The sequence below is a fragment of the Rhamphochromis sp. 'chilingali' genome (assembly GCF_963969265.1).
Source record: "Rhamphochromis sp. 'chilingali' genome assembly, chromosome: 12".
NCBI classification, from domain to species: Eukaryota; Metazoa; Chordata; class Actinopteri; order Cichliformes; family Cichlidae; genus Rhamphochromis; species Rhamphochromis sp. 'chilingali'.
The window spans coordinates 12,914,054-12,929,123 of NC_137939.1; the positions used below are offsets into that span (position 1 = coordinate 12,914,054).

General features: G+C 40.8%; 1 protein-coding gene across 2 annotated transcripts in view; it reads left to right on the plus strand.

The window, feature by feature from the left end:
* hdac7a (histone deacetylase 7a) overlaps positions 1 to 14,811 on the plus strand; it is a 58,215-nt gene extending 43,404 nt beyond the window's left edge. For both annotated transcript variants that reach the window (XM_080899286.1, XM_080899287.1), the window contains exons 10-26: positions 24 to 195; positions 575 to 780; positions 1,147 to 1,350; positions 1,622 to 1,847; positions 2,190 to 2,323; positions 2,536 to 2,656; positions 3,394 to 3,443; positions 3,981 to 4,088; positions 5,374 to 5,429; positions 5,916 to 6,003; positions 6,116 to 6,235; positions 6,329 to 6,426; positions 10,266 to 10,384; positions 10,742 to 10,875; positions 11,396 to 11,477; positions 11,615 to 11,753; positions 11,866 to 14,811. In XM_080899286.1, coding sequence (XP_080755412.1) covers positions 24 to 195; positions 575 to 780; positions 1,147 to 1,350; positions 1,622 to 1,847; positions 2,190 to 2,323; positions 2,536 to 2,656; positions 3,394 to 3,443; positions 3,981 to 4,088; positions 5,374 to 5,429; positions 5,916 to 6,003; positions 6,116 to 6,235; positions 6,329 to 6,426; positions 10,266 to 10,384; positions 10,742 to 10,875; positions 11,396 to 11,477; positions 11,615 to 11,753; positions 11,866 to 11,908 — 2,100 coding nt within the window. In that variant the 3' untranslated portion in view covers positions 11,909 to 14,811. The remainder of the gene's footprint in view (positions 1 to 23; positions 196 to 574; positions 781 to 1,146; positions 1,351 to 1,621; positions 1,848 to 2,189; positions 2,324 to 2,535; positions 2,657 to 3,393; positions 3,444 to 3,980; positions 4,089 to 5,373; positions 5,430 to 5,915; positions 6,004 to 6,115; positions 6,236 to 6,328; positions 6,427 to 10,265; positions 10,385 to 10,741; positions 10,876 to 11,395; positions 11,478 to 11,614; positions 11,754 to 11,865) is intronic.
* Positions 14,812 to 15,070: the final 259 nt, after the last annotated feature.

Consider the following 15,070-nt stretch of genomic DNA (forward strand, 5'->3'; position numbering starts at 1 on the left):
GTTTTTTTCAACTGTGTGTGCAGACTGAAGGAGAGCTGTCCTCGCTGAAGGTCAGCCGAGTACCCGTGGTCACTGCCGGCGGCTCTTCAGTGTTCCTCCCCCTCAGCAGAGAAGATCAGGCAGGGCAGATGAACCCACACCTACCTGTCATCATCCTGGAGCCATCTGGACTGGTCCGCACTCCGCTACTCACCGGTGAGACTCTGCACTCATCCACAGTGTTGAGGCAAAAGCTCTGCAGTTCACAGTTGAAAAGTTTTCATTTTAATGTTATGTGTGATTTATTTGCTAAACTACATCAGCATTAAAACAGAAGCACAACGCTGCAAAATATGCACATCCATGGTATTGACAGTTGTGTAACCCTGTTATTAGTTTTAGTGAATGAAATGTTACAGCACCACCTGGTGGTTACATTGGGAATGCACTTTTGTTGACTTTCAGACTATTTTTAATCTCTCACCTTTTTTGTGTGCTTCATTTGAGTAACTTTTCTTTCTTTTCATTTTGTTTGAACGTATGTCTTTGCTTTCACGCAAGTGAATTTCCTCTTTATCACCCTGTCTCTTGGCAGTTCAAGGCCTAGACTCCGTTCCGCTTCAGTTTGCGCAGCCGTTGGACCACCTGTCTGCTGGAGGTGCTCAATCACACAAGCCCCTGAGCAGAGCACGCTCAGAACCCCTTCCTCAGAGTCCCCACGCGCTTCACACACATCTCCTACAACAACAGCACAACACACAACTACTGGAGAGGCTCAAACAGCAGACACACCTGGGCAAGGTAGGAATACATGTGCACCTTTCATTGCTGTTTGAGATCATACATGATCTCCTCTTTGCCACATTTGCATCAAGACTGATAAAACTGGCTGCCTGTAACCTTTTAAACATGATTAAAGGTACACCCAGGTTTGTCATTAAGGGGGGTGTGGGGGAGGCTGAGCCTTTCTTGAGATTGTTTTATTAAGCCTCTTGTCACAGCTCATTGCCCTTCACTCGTTAAATTCACTTTACCTGCGACATCAGCCATTCTGAGCCGTTCTTTTTTTTTTTCTCTCTTTTTAATGGATTAAAGTGAACTGAACACAGATTCACAAACATTTTTTACTTTTAAATCCATCTTTAACGTGTGTATGTCCATGTACAGCTGATGTCCAAGTCCAGTGAGAAGCCCAGATTGCATCAGATACCTTCTGAGGATATGGACTCAGAGGACGGTGGCGGGACGTCACCCACGGAGCCAGCCTATCACAGCAGAGGGCGGTCAGAGTCGCTGAGGGAAGTGGAGCCATCAGCATCCAAGACACAAGAGGAGCAGATGAACCTGCAGCATGCCCTCATACTTAATCAGGTTTGGAAACATAGACTACCTTCAAACACACACACACTCTTGTACAAACACAAACAGGTAGTTGGGTAAAACACAACTGTGGAAATTTTTTCTTCATCATCCAGTCCTGTAGATGGCAGCCTAACACTGGCATCTGCATATTTCATATTAGTAGCAACTGAACATTTTTCTTTGTGTAATTTAACTTTTTCTCCTTTTTATTCTTTTATTATTGATAACTATAGACTGTATATCTGATTTATCTATGTTCCCTATCAATTTCTCCCACTAGTCGTTGCTATGGGAACAGCAGAAGCAGCTGCAGCAGCTCCACCGACAAATGGAGACCCTGGCAGTACCTGTGTTGCGTGGAGGCGGCGGGGCCGTTGGTGGCTTGGGCGTCCATCGCCCCGTGTTCCGTACGCAGTCTTCCCCAGCCTCCACCTCTCTCACTCTGCCAGAGAAAACCCTCAGTCTGCCTGCACAAGACACCAGCAGCAAGCCACGCTTCACCACTGGTGAGTCAGTGTTCTAATGCATATAGCACCTTCTGTGTACAAATTTTTATTATTTTTAGGCTGGGGCTGTATAACATGTCAGATCTATCAAACAGTTGACAGGGTTTTTCCAGATGGTTTCACAAATTATGTGCTGTAATAGCTGGTCTACTCACGAGAGTTAGTTGTGTTTTATTAAATGTAAATCTTTATATTGATATGTTGACAAAAATCATAAGTGAGGAGCATGCTCAGTTAATAGTGGTTAATCTGCAACAGTGGGTGTGTGATTACTGGTGGCAGTTCTTATCAAAATGGCCATCTCGACTAACATGTTGTTATTAATCCTTTTTTTGTACACAGGCCTCGTCTATGACTCTCAAATGCTGAAACACCAGTGTACCTGTGGAGATAACAGCAGTCACCCAGAGCATGCTGGGAGGATACAGAGCATCTGGTCCCGACTACAGGAGAGAGGCCTGAAGGGACAGTGCGAGGTATGACACAGGACGGACGGACGGACGGACGGACACACACACACACACACACACACACACACACACACACACACACACACACACACACACACACACACACACACACACACACACACACACAGGATATGGTTAGTCAGGTATCATTATTGTTATTAATAAGATATTGATTTCGAATGTATCATCATTTTATGCATGTTATGCTCGTCTTGCAGAGTATCCGCGGCCGTAAAGCCACTCTGGAGGAGCTGCAGTCCGTCCACACGGAGCGTCACGTGTTGCTATATGGCACCAACCCGCTCAACAGGCTCAAACTGGATAACCGCAAACTGGCTGGTACGCTTCACCTCATATTGATTGTGTTTAGAATCATCAAAGAGTAATTTCAAGGGTTTTAGAGTGAAAGAAATTATACTTTTATCCACAAAACGTCCTTTGAATTCAATCCCTGCCAAATGAGTTCATGCAGTGCTGATTATGCCTATCAGAACCAGTCAGATCTCTCTGTATTTGGCAGCGTACTTGGGTTTTAAATCGAGTGATGACAAAATGGATTAATTTTATTCAAACCAGTAAAGGCTGGTTTGACAGAGCTGAAGAGAGATGATCAACAATAGCAGTGAAGACAGAGTTTGTTAGGAGCTGCTTGGAGGCATCAGCAGTGGAAAAATGGTGGAAAGATTTTAAAGAAATTAAGAATATTAAATGAAGATCAGGCATGTATAAGTCTTTTGAGGGATTAAACTGTTAAAAATCTAATGGCAGGGACAAAAACAGTTTATCATCAAAAACAAGTTTTCAGTTCTGCAGTTATTCTCACTGCCAGATGGGGGAGACAAACACTCTGCACTTCTCTTTAAATATTTATATGAAATAAATGTGTTTTGGAAGCGTGTATTTGTGTATGCTGTCTTATACACAAAAATGACATTTATGGCATTATGATAGCTTAATCACAATATGCCTGATTCCTCATGACATAAAAGGATTATACAAGCTTAAAAAACAAAACAATTACTTCTAATAAATGTATGAATGCACAATAAAAATGTATATTTCTCTTTGATTTTCAGGGATCCTGTCTCAAAGGATGTTTGTGATGTTACCATGCGGCGGTGTAGGGGTAAGAAAAACCAACAATACACACCAAGACTTAATGAATGCCGTAGAAAATGCCACAATCGCTGAAATAATGAAAGTCAACACTGTTTCAAAGAAAAGCAGCAAAGACACGAATATTACAAAACAGACAGAAATAAAGAGAATATATTAGAGTGGAAAAGAGACCTGGCTCAGCCCTGCGCTAACATTTGCCTGACAGTCCAAGTCGAACCATGACAACTCAGACTAATGAGAACAACATGTCCAGGACCCGGGATGAAAGGAATGCCTTAGATTTCATCGTCTGAGCCAAATGCAGTTATGCCAGGTTGCGAACAAACAGAGGAGAGAGAAAAAAGCCAATGGAAAGAAAAATGACTTGTAAATATAGATCTGTGTTAACATGGGAGAGAAAAGTGACATGTTTACTCTCGAGTCACATTAGTGCAGGAGATTCTGTTTTAAAAAATGAGATTATTTCAGCAGCAGCGACATAAACTGTGTAGTTTTTAATGCTTCCTTCAATGCATACTGATCATTTGTATTTTTGGATCGGCAGGTTGATAATGACACCATTTGGAATGAGTCGCACACCTCCACGGCGTCACGTCTGGCAGCAGGAAGTGTCGTGGAGCTGGCGTTCAGAGTGGCCAAAGGAGAACTAAAGGTGAGACTCAAAACTCTGCAGTCATCTAACGCTGTGTGACAGAGACAGACCACAGATGGACAGGCTAGTTTCAGACATGTAGTTTTGTTTGCAAAACTACATGTCGGAAACTAGTAGTTTCCGACATGTAGTCACCTGCGGCAATTGCAGTAAAGCACTTTATTTGGAACCACTGAGCTACTGAATGGACCGAGTTTAAAGTTGGCATTCAACGTTAGCTGTCGGTGGTAACGATCAATAAAGTTGACGTTTCTAAGCAGCTATAATATGATGTAATGTGTAGCTGTCATGATGTCAGTAAGTTGAACAACTGCTTCACCAAAAACTGCACAGCACCTTCTGAGAAACAGTATTTTAAAAACATGTAGTACAGTAAGTGTATTTATGACTTATTTAATGCTCCTCAGGCTCTGAGCTGTGGGCCAAAACAAATTAGAGAAACTAACTTGTTTTCGAGGAGGTTATATCCACCATGGCGGTGCTTTGTTTCTACGAGTAAACTAGTAGACTAGAACTGAGCAGAGAAGCGTTTCTCAGCAGAAGCCACTTCAAAGGTGATGGGTTTCAAAAAAGGGCTTTTCTGTTATATTATGGCCTTAATTGTCTTTCTTTTCCTCGTTGCACTCAAAATTTGGGATGAAAGACTTTTTTTGTTGTAAAAACATGATTGGTTTAATAAAAAAAGATGAAATAGCAGGTTGACCTAAAAGGTTTTTTGTTAAAAACCCAACCAAACGAGCATGAAACAAATGTGTGAAACGAGCAGGTCAAGTACAGTGTTAAAAACAGTAAAGCAGCATCCTGGCGTTCAGCTCCATAAACTGTGCATGCTACATTCAGTGCATATTATGCATGCGCTTTACACACATAATTAGTATTAATATAATAATGTTGTTCTTATGCCTGCACCTGTGCTTATGTTCTAATATACCGCATCAGTGTATTACACTGGTATAGTAGAGCTAGCTAACAAAGCTAGATGTTACACTTAAATAGTACAAACTGCCAAAATTATAACATTTGTTGGGATTAAAAATGATCTATTAAGAGATCAGAAAGCTACTTCACTCCTATAAATGCAAAGAGCACTGATGTAAACCATCCTTCCTTACGTGACCTCTATCAGTTAGCTTGAGCCTAGCAGGGTTTTTGACAGTAGCATTGTACCTTTTTGGGCACGCGTGAGTCTTTAGTCTTGTGTGCCAAAGATCGTAGGTTCTGAACAGCTCTGTTAAAGTTTACCATGTCACAATGCTAATTAGTGGCATCTATCTCTTCTTTGCAGAATGGCTTTGCTGTTGTCAGACCACCAGGGCATCATGCAGACCCCTCCAATCCCATGTAAGTGTGTGTTTGTGTGTGAGTCATAGTTGGTTTTCCTGTTCTTACTGCGCTGTCAGCACGTCCTCTGTGGATGATTGTGAAAGAGGAAAAAAACTGACAGAATATAATATTTTTGTGGTGGGGGTTTGTTTACACGATGTTCTTTTCTTTTTTTTAATTTAATTTTTTAAGCAATATTTGTGCATCAATAACTTTTGCAGGACTCTTTACCCTGTTAAAGAGTAAATATAGTTTGTCTGATTGTATGCTAGGGACAATTTTCATGGTTCAGAATGATTTGGAGACCAGTCGGATACCTTCTTTTAAACATTTGTATTAGTACTGAACACCTTGCATGTCTCTGAAACCAAGAATAAGGAAATGGCAAAAGTCAAAATCACACAGGTCTTTTCATTAACCAATTACCTTTACTTTTTTGTCAGTTAAAGATTAAAGTCTTTATATTCTTTGTCTTTAAACATTGGCTCTGTCTCTGTCTTTCAGGGGTTTCTGTTACTTCAATTCTGTAGCTATAGCTGCTAAACAGCTCCAACACAAGCTCAGCGTCAGCAAGATCCTCATTGTCGACTGGGTAAGACTTCCTGTTAACTGTGGCCTCATTTTACTGTGTGATACCCATCCCCTTAGAACATGACTGTGGCAACTATTGTGCTAAAGTAATCTCTCCTCATCGCCGTGGCTAGGACGTTCACCATGGTAATGGCACGGAGGAAGTATTTTACAACGACCCCAGTGTTCTCTACATCTCACTTCATCGTTATGACGACGGAAACTTCTTCCCCGGCAGTGGGTCTCCCGCTGAGGTAGGTGACATCCAGGACTGTTTGCTTCCCTTTTGAGAGAGTAATGCTATCAGAGAAGAATGACATCAATTGTCTTTGTTATTTGGCGTTTAGGTTGGATCTGGAGCTGGTGAGGGCTTTAATGTGAATGTGGCGTGGACAGGAGGACTGGACCCACCCATGGGAGATGCTGAATACCTCGCTGCCTTCAGGTAGAGCCAACTCTGGCTGCGTTTACAGCACAGTGCAGCTAAATGGGTGACAAATTAAAATATAGTGATGGAAACCTCCCTGAAATATTTCTCTTAAATGTTCAGTTGGGTTGAATGAAGGTTGCCTTGTTGAATAAGATACATGATTCACATCATTACTTTCCATTGGCCTCTTGCGCCATCCATGGAAATATCTGCATTCGCCATGCTTTATTACACAGAGTTCTTTATTCGTTAGCTTTTTCATGGAGACTGGAAATATATCAAAGTGTAGAAAGAATGAACATTTATAGGTATTTTCTCTTTTCCTGTATGACAGTAGTTTTGATTGATAAGGACAGTGTCATTTAGCACAAGTGTAATCAGTAGATTTCTCCCATTTCCTCTAAACTGAGCCACAACTGAAACACTGAAGTCGATCAGAGACTCAGCTCCCCGCTACCTCTGACGTACTTCTTGCGTAATTAATAATCCTTGTCATTTGGAGAGCATGTGTCTAGCCCTCCCTGTTTCCAATAACTTCAGATGGTTTACAGTAAATGGTCTCCAGGTCTTGTGTTTGACAGATTGCAAACAGTTACTTCCTGCTGGTGGGTTGGATAATTGTCATCGGTGGGAGTTTAGCACCAATAAAGTTTCAGTCTTGTGGGCTCTTTGGTTGTCTGGTGCTTCCAAGCCCCAAGGAAACACTGGCAACCATGTGGTTACTGGAAAAGAGGCACAGTGGTGAGCTCAAAGACATAAGTGGGGGAACTCTGCATATATGCATGTCCACAAATGTTTAAACCCAAACACGTAAGATCAAACATATTCAAGTACGTATCAGGTGGATCGGTCATAATCCGGAAACTCAGGAAATGACAAAATAGCCGTGCGCCTTCAACAGTGATCTGCCAAAATATTTAGTTCTGACTGTTTACTCCCCATAATACACAAGCTCACTCTGTGTGAGTTTTATTTATGCAGTGCTCCTTTAGTTCTAGAGCATTTCTAAAAGTGCTTGTTTTAGGACTGGCTCTTAGTTTTATTTGGATTTTTGGGTTTATCCGCACATTGATAGTCAGAGCATGTCTTATATTCCAAGGGCATATGGTGACAAAAATACTTCTGTGTCGAGTGTGAAGAGAAACATTACTGTAAGTTCAGTTTGAAATTTTGTTCCCTTTAAAGCCGGTGGATCTATTTTCTGATCATTTGTATTGAGGTTTGGTCCCTTGACTTCAGTGTTTTAATGCCGTCCCTAACATTCAGGACGCTTTTGATTATCTGGGATGTTTGTACCTTCTAGAGTAACATGATTAAAATACTGATCTCTTTTTTTCAGATTTAAAACAGACTTAGTTCTTTAAAAAAATATGATCACTAACAAAATTAAATTGAAAGGGTCTCTAAAGTAATCAGATCTTACTTGAGAGGAGCGCGCTGACTCATCTGCAGTGGACACAGTGAAATTGCTTCAGAGTATCATCTTTAGTACATAACACAGATCTGGACCTAATAGAACTTCTAAGTAATTTTCTGTTTTTCACTCTGCCTGGAGCCCCATGAGGACAAAAGATCACGACATCAAAGCTTTCTCAGATAATTGCCTTCTCAGTTATTCAAAATAATACTGATGCTAATATGTGAGCTTTTCGTATATAAGTTGCAAAACTTCAGAAACTCACATTTCTTCCACGTGCAGTGAAGTATGGTGCACCGATTTTGAGACCCACCCATTCAACACCACTGTAGATTTACTACATATTTGAATTATTCTTATTGTGAAAAAAGTAGATCTTTATTTAGAACGTCAGGCTAATCGAATCAGCCTGCACGTCTTAAATGTAGCCGTGAGCTCATTTTTCTGACAGTGTTCAGAATAAATAAATAACTGTGCTGGATTTCCTGATGAGGATTAGCTGGAAGTATTTTTTTAGCTATTTTGAAAGCAAATGTTTATAATTCTATTATGGTTAGCCTGTAGGTCAACATAATCCCTGTTTAAGCCCTAATGGGGAGGTGCTTTGCCTGAAAAACTTTTTAAAAACCCCAACTCCCTCACCACTCAGCCACCCAGCATTTAAAGCGCTATGAATGCGCTTTGTAATTAATAAAGTTTTTTTTGAAAGCATCGAAGGGTTTGTGGAAAAACACAAAGTGCCGGCGCTGTTTAATAGAATCCATTTTATGAGTTAAGTTTGCAAGCGCTTAGCTGCAGAGGGGGAGCTTTGTTGTATTTTCACCTTATCCCTCACTCACCCTCCCCACCCTTAAGTTTTCCATCACCCCAACCCTCACCCACCACCACCCAGCACACATTCTCGCCCTCTTCCTGTCCTCCCTTGATTGATCTTTAATAACCGTCCCCTCCTCTCCCCAATCCTGCCCTCCCCTCCTTTCTTCCATCTTTCCATTAGTTTGTCTGCAATCTCTCTCTCTGGGGGGACCGTGGCAGCTTTAATGGCTCTACAGGGGAGGTGGGGTTGGGTTTTGCGGTCAGGCGTGTGGGGATGAGTGAGGAGTGTGCGCACGCTTTTGATTCATATCTGCATCGGTGTGATAAAGCTGAGGCCTGCTTTATGAATTACAATTTTTGGACGAATCAAAGCACCGCTGATGTGCGTTTGCATCAGTGCACGTGCGTGTTTGCACGTGCACGCTCATTTTGGAATGTGTTTGTTTTATCTCGGCGACCTTATTTCTCTCTATGAGCTCATGTTGTCCATCTGCACGCAGTCATGTCAGCAGTATGCATTTGGATATGTGCGCCTCTGTGTCTGTGTGTGCGTGTGCTTGAAGGGGGAAGGAGGGGAGGTCTCCAAAGTCCCCAGGCAGAATAATGAAGGTAAATGGATCCCAGATGGACTGTTTTTCCTCTTTTTCCCTGTGTTGTCAATGACGTGAGGAGAGTGACAAGCCTCTAATGGGAAACAGACTCGCACGCTGCAGCTTTGAACTTCTCGCCGACAGCATCGAGTCGAGCTTCTCCCCGTCTCCGGACAGTACTACTTTCTTCCCTAACAACAAGAGCATTAAGGACAATTTCATCTATTGGAAATCCACAAAGAAGTTAGCGAGTATAAGAGCTGACAAAACAACAATATGACTTTGTTGAGCTGGCTTGTGTTCCTCGAGCTCTGCAGCTTCTCCCACAGAGGAAACAATAGTTCTTTGTCAGCTGTGCTCGGGCTGCTGAGTCTGGGATCAGCCAGTACGTCGTTTCACTTGTCATGTTAATGACTTCTTTAGATTTAATGGTAAATATTTGTCTTGTGTCCAGTTTGGACATGCCCAGTTGTGTTTGAAAACGGCTATATTTCACTGAATGCTAGGGCCGGTCTTCATAAGCACCCTAATGAAATGAATCCACACCGAAGTGCTTCTGTCAGCAGTTTATTTAAACATTGAATCAACAGAGATGGAGACTACAGCTGGTTCTTCTTTGCTTTTCATCACTTTGTGTCCTGTTAGTGCAACTTAACTTCCCCCACGATGTTTCAGTGGTGATGTCAATATATCGTTTTTTTTGTTTTGTTTTTCACGTTCATTTTGTGTTAATTTTGTCAATGGTGTTGATTTTTCAAATCAATCAGTGACTCAGTTTCCTGTTGAACTTTATAATTAAGGCTCAAATGTGCACATCAGAATCTATTGTCCTATTCCTCGACAGCAATGTGTTTCTAACAACTGTAGGCGCATGTTACAGCCAGGAAAATGACACAAAAGTACAAAACACACAAGATATTTGAGTAAAATTACACACTCCTTTGAAGACTGTATTGGAAACCAGCAGAGTCCCCTACAACCATCCCTTCCCAGTCCCTTGAAGTCATTATGAACTCTGTGTGTTCATACAGGTCTGTGGTGATGCCGATCGCTCAGGAGTTCTCTCCGGATGTAGTTCTGGTGTCAGCCGGGTTTGACGCCGCCGAGGGAAACCCCGCTCCTCTAGGAGGCTACAAGGTCTCGGCCAAATGTAAGAACAGTTTCCCACCGCAGACTGCACTTGGCCTTAACTTTTGTCTTATTTGTAGCAGGAGACAGTGAAACTTTCTGTTAAGACCCTGAGTGTCTCAAGATATTTGAGTTTCTTGAAGCTCATGTTTAGCATGAACAAAAGAGCAGGATTCAAGTTCCTTCTACTGTGTCTTGCTTCACTGCTGATATTACCATAATTACAGTAATTAGTAATTGGTATGTTGCTGTGGGAGGATCTACGGATGAAAATATGCATTTGTTTTTGGAGACTATTGGAAATTGCAACAGTTCACCTGCTAATCTTTGTTGTCATTTAATGTTAACAACTCTGTGTGCGTGTTTGTGTTCGCCGCAGGTTTTGGTTTCCTGACCCGTCAGCTGATGTCTCTAGCAGGAGGCCGTCTGGTTTTGGCCCTTGAGGGAGGTCACGACCTCACAGCAATCTGTGACGCATCTGAAGCCTGTGTCAGTTCACTCTTGGGCATACAGGTATGACTAATGGAGTTCTTTACTAGTGTTTGTTTGTTTTTTGGGGGGTTTTTTTACAGTTAGCTGGAGCACAGTGTCCCATTTTTTACTACAGTTAGAGGGACTTGGTAGGGACAGTGTATCTCGGAGTTCGTTATTCTTTCATTTTGTACAAGTGTCACTCGTCACATCATGGATCAGCTACCACAATGTGCTCACTGAAGTGGTGCTTCCATTTCAATAAACATAGTGCCAAGTTTTGACAGAATTGATCACAGTCCTACTTTACCAGCAGATGATCAGTGCTGAAATTCTTTCCAGGGTCAGTTGAATTCTGGTTTATTGTCAGGATGTTAAGACTATTTTTAAAGGTCTTGCAAAACAGGCAGGCTAATGAAACATTCTCTGTTTAACCAGTTTGTGCATGTGTAAGCTTCAAATGAAAAATAAATAATGTCTTTTCAATTTGTAGAAATTAAATGATACTGTCGTAGCCATTTTGGTTCTAAAGATGGTGTTTTGTTGTGTGTTTGTCCTGTAGGAACCGCTGCCGGAAGATGTCCTCCTCCAGAAGCCCAACGCTAACGCAGTCCGCTCCCTACAAACTGTCATACAGATACAAAGTGAGCAGCGCTTATGTTTCATCCTCTTCTCTGCATTTTTATTTCAGTTGTAATCAACACTTAACCAGTGGATATGATGTCAAAACTACAACGTTGAAATTCGCTTGACATTTTTGTTACGTCTTGTGTGTTTGCAGGTCAGTACTGGCAGAGTGTGAAGGCCTACAGTGGATCAGTGGGTCTGTCATACATGGCTGCTCAGAGCAGAGACTGTGAGGAAACGGATGCTGTCAAGGCTTTGGCCTCGCTCTCTGTTGGAGTTCTTTCAAGCAAGAGGTACAGTGCATGGATACAAACACACACAGTCAAAAATCCCACTTCCTTCCTTTATATTGATGCAAACTCTCCCAGGTCTCTGCTCACATGTGCTTTTCACACTTCCCTCCAGCCTCCCTGATGAGCCAATGGAACATGACAGCGACTCCATGTAGGAAAACCCAACCAATCACCTCGCAGAACGTTCAGAAGCCTCAGATCTCCCGTGTTGTCATATGAACATGAAGGGGACACATATTTTCAAAGCCACTGAGCCCCGACCTTCTTCACACATACGCAGGCCAACTGAGACACAATGCTGAACCTCTACAGACCCGCCGTTTTGAGCACCTCAACCACTCAGCTGAAGCCAGCAGCTGAGTAACCTTCTGAAACCTCACCAAAGAGCAATACAAGTTGATTTCAATAGTCTTCTCATGTCTTCTTACTGACATTGGACCGTGTGTGTGTGCGTATTGTCAGGGCCACAGCCCTGTTACCACAAACCTTTGAGGATCAGACCAAAAATCAGAAGTGGACTTGAGCTCTGATTCCTCTTTGAGCACCAGCAGCTGTTTTTGTTGCCTTACCTTTGCCTTAATACCAACATCAGAGGGAAACTTCAGATCATAAATTCTTTCTGCCACATTGCTTCTCATATCAGACTCGAACTGAGTGGGATGAAAAACAATGCAGAACAAAACTACTGTATACCATCAGGTAAAGGCGTATATGCTTGATGGACACGATGCAAACGTAGCACCATGAAGAAGTGGCCCCATCATTAAGAAACAAGATTTTAAAAAAAGAGAGACCTAGTTGCTGCGTCTGCTATAATGATGTCATTACCTACAATTTAACCACTAGAAGAAGACGACAAAGCAAAGAAGAGGAAACAAAGACACAAAACAAAGAAAGAACGGGCAGTTCTTCATTGTTTTATTGCACTGTTCATTCCATAATGTGAACCATGAGAAATTCCAAAGCTCTGGGAAAGAAAAAAACAAACTTCTCCTCTCTGTAGATAATTGAAAGGTTTTTTGAAGATTTGGATGAAATGTTGTTTGCTATCTTTTTCCCACTCTTCATCTGAGATGTCTTAAATGTTCTCTGACTGACTGTGGACACGTCTGGGCTGAAATACTGTAGAGTTTAATTCATCTGAAAGTAGGCAATATTTTCAAAGCAGAATTATTATTTACTGCTGTTCAGTGTCTTACATTCATGTGCATTTAAAAGCCTACACACACACACACACACACACAGCAATGACAAACTATCGATGTACCACTAGTATTCAATACTGTGTATTATTGTTTATATTTGAGACTAAAGGAGTGTTCATTCCACCGTGGCACCACTGAGGACCACTGTATTGTTCTATTGTAGTAGCAATACTGTTAATGCACTTAAAGGACATCACCCAAAGAAAATTGCCTTAAAACAGCCTGCACTTGGTGATGGGACTGTGTTGAAGCACTGCAAAGGACCAGTATGGATACTGCTCCCGCAGCGACTTGACTTTTGTAAAACAACGTTTAAACCTGTGGATTTAGATGAACATCACATATGCAGTCTTTTTGTAAATTGTTTGATTTGGTTAATGAGTACAGTGACTTGTTTTTGTTTTTGTTTTTATTTTGTTGAATATTTAGGTCATTATCTATAATCCATCACAGCCTAATTAAGGAAATGAATGCTATGTTGAAGTGAACTTCATTGTGAGAATCTTTTCATTCAAACTGTTATCATGCAATCAGCCTAGACAACGCTACAACACGTCAGTCCATCATCTAAGCTGATGTTTGTAATTTAATTGACATGTTGTCAATCATTTGACGTTTGTTTTTTTGGGAAGCATATAAAGGGCTCGGCATTCCAAACAGTCAAAGTCCAAGACTGTATTTCTTCGTTTTTCTTCTAGGTTATTTTGTAGCAAAATCTAGTTTGTTAAAGTATTTTTTTTTCCCATCATATGAGGTTTGACCAGTTTCACATTTTGATGACCAGTACTAATGTTTTTAGTTGAGCTTTTGAAGGTAAAGTGTAAAGTTCAGACCTCTGTTAACAGCGAATAACTACTAGAATTCTTAACTGATCAGTGCAGTCACTCTTTAGCTTTGTCTAAAAGTTTTCTTTGGTTTTTTTTACATCCATGATTTGATTGATTGAGCAGCACAATTAGATTTTTTTGTATTCCATGATTTTGATGTTTATAAATAACAAAGAATCATTTTTTTAAATCCGGGTAAAATAAACTTTAAGCATTTGTTTTAATCAGACCCTGGGTACACTCTGCCCGACAGGAGGCCTCGGAGCTTTTACCTTAAACAAAAATTACAGTGGACACCAAAATGTATTTTTTTTTCCTTTTTTAAATTTTTTTTATTATCCCAATGTTGCTGCAGTACACGTGTATCTCAACAGGAATTATTGAGAAAATGTTGCACGGAGGATCGTTGTTCTCCGATAAATGCAGCTGGTATGTCTTTCTTGTAGAGTACCAGAGTATTCTCGACAGCAAAGTGGCAGCATTGAAACGCGATGCTGCGTCTTTCTTAAAAGAAAGTAAAGTATGAAGTCAACGTTATCTGACGTGTGTGCGTGTATGAGAGAGAGAGAGTGTGTTGTTATTGCATGCACACTAGTACATAATGTGCATGGATTTGCAAGTGTTAAACTGCTTGTCTGTAATTCTGTAAATGACCTCTCTTGTATTATACTCGTGTTTTTGGTCTTATGTAGAGGCCAGTATTGCCTCAGCTCTTAATTCCCTTTATTACTTATGTAATTTGTACCTTCTTCTTAAAGAAAGACACTGTAAATAGTAACTCAAAGACCAAAATACACGTTGCACATGTGCCTTGATGCATTCAGTAGTATGTGTATTGGTAACTCTTAACTAACTGGACGTACAGTAACTCTGTATCTCTAAACATGACATTGAAATCTTTATTTCATACTATTCTTTATTATTTACTTATGTTATTTTCTTACATTTCCTACCATTTGTATGTATAGAAAGATTATCTATTTTGTACTTTTGTCTTTTCCTCTTGATTAAAAAATAATTTCCAGTATAAGCCCTTGATTTTTTCCGTGTCATTTTTTTCAGAAAGTTATTTTTTCTGCAGAAATTAACACTAATAGTATACACTAGACTGTGAAAACGAAAAGACCCATCGTAAGAAAGGAAAATACACCTATGACAAACAGAAATTATGAACATAATGGACTCATTTAGTCTGAGATCTGCTAGAACTGTTTATCCATTTAATACAAGTTTTAATAAGTGTATACATGCAATATCACTTTTGATAATATATATACTTTTGATA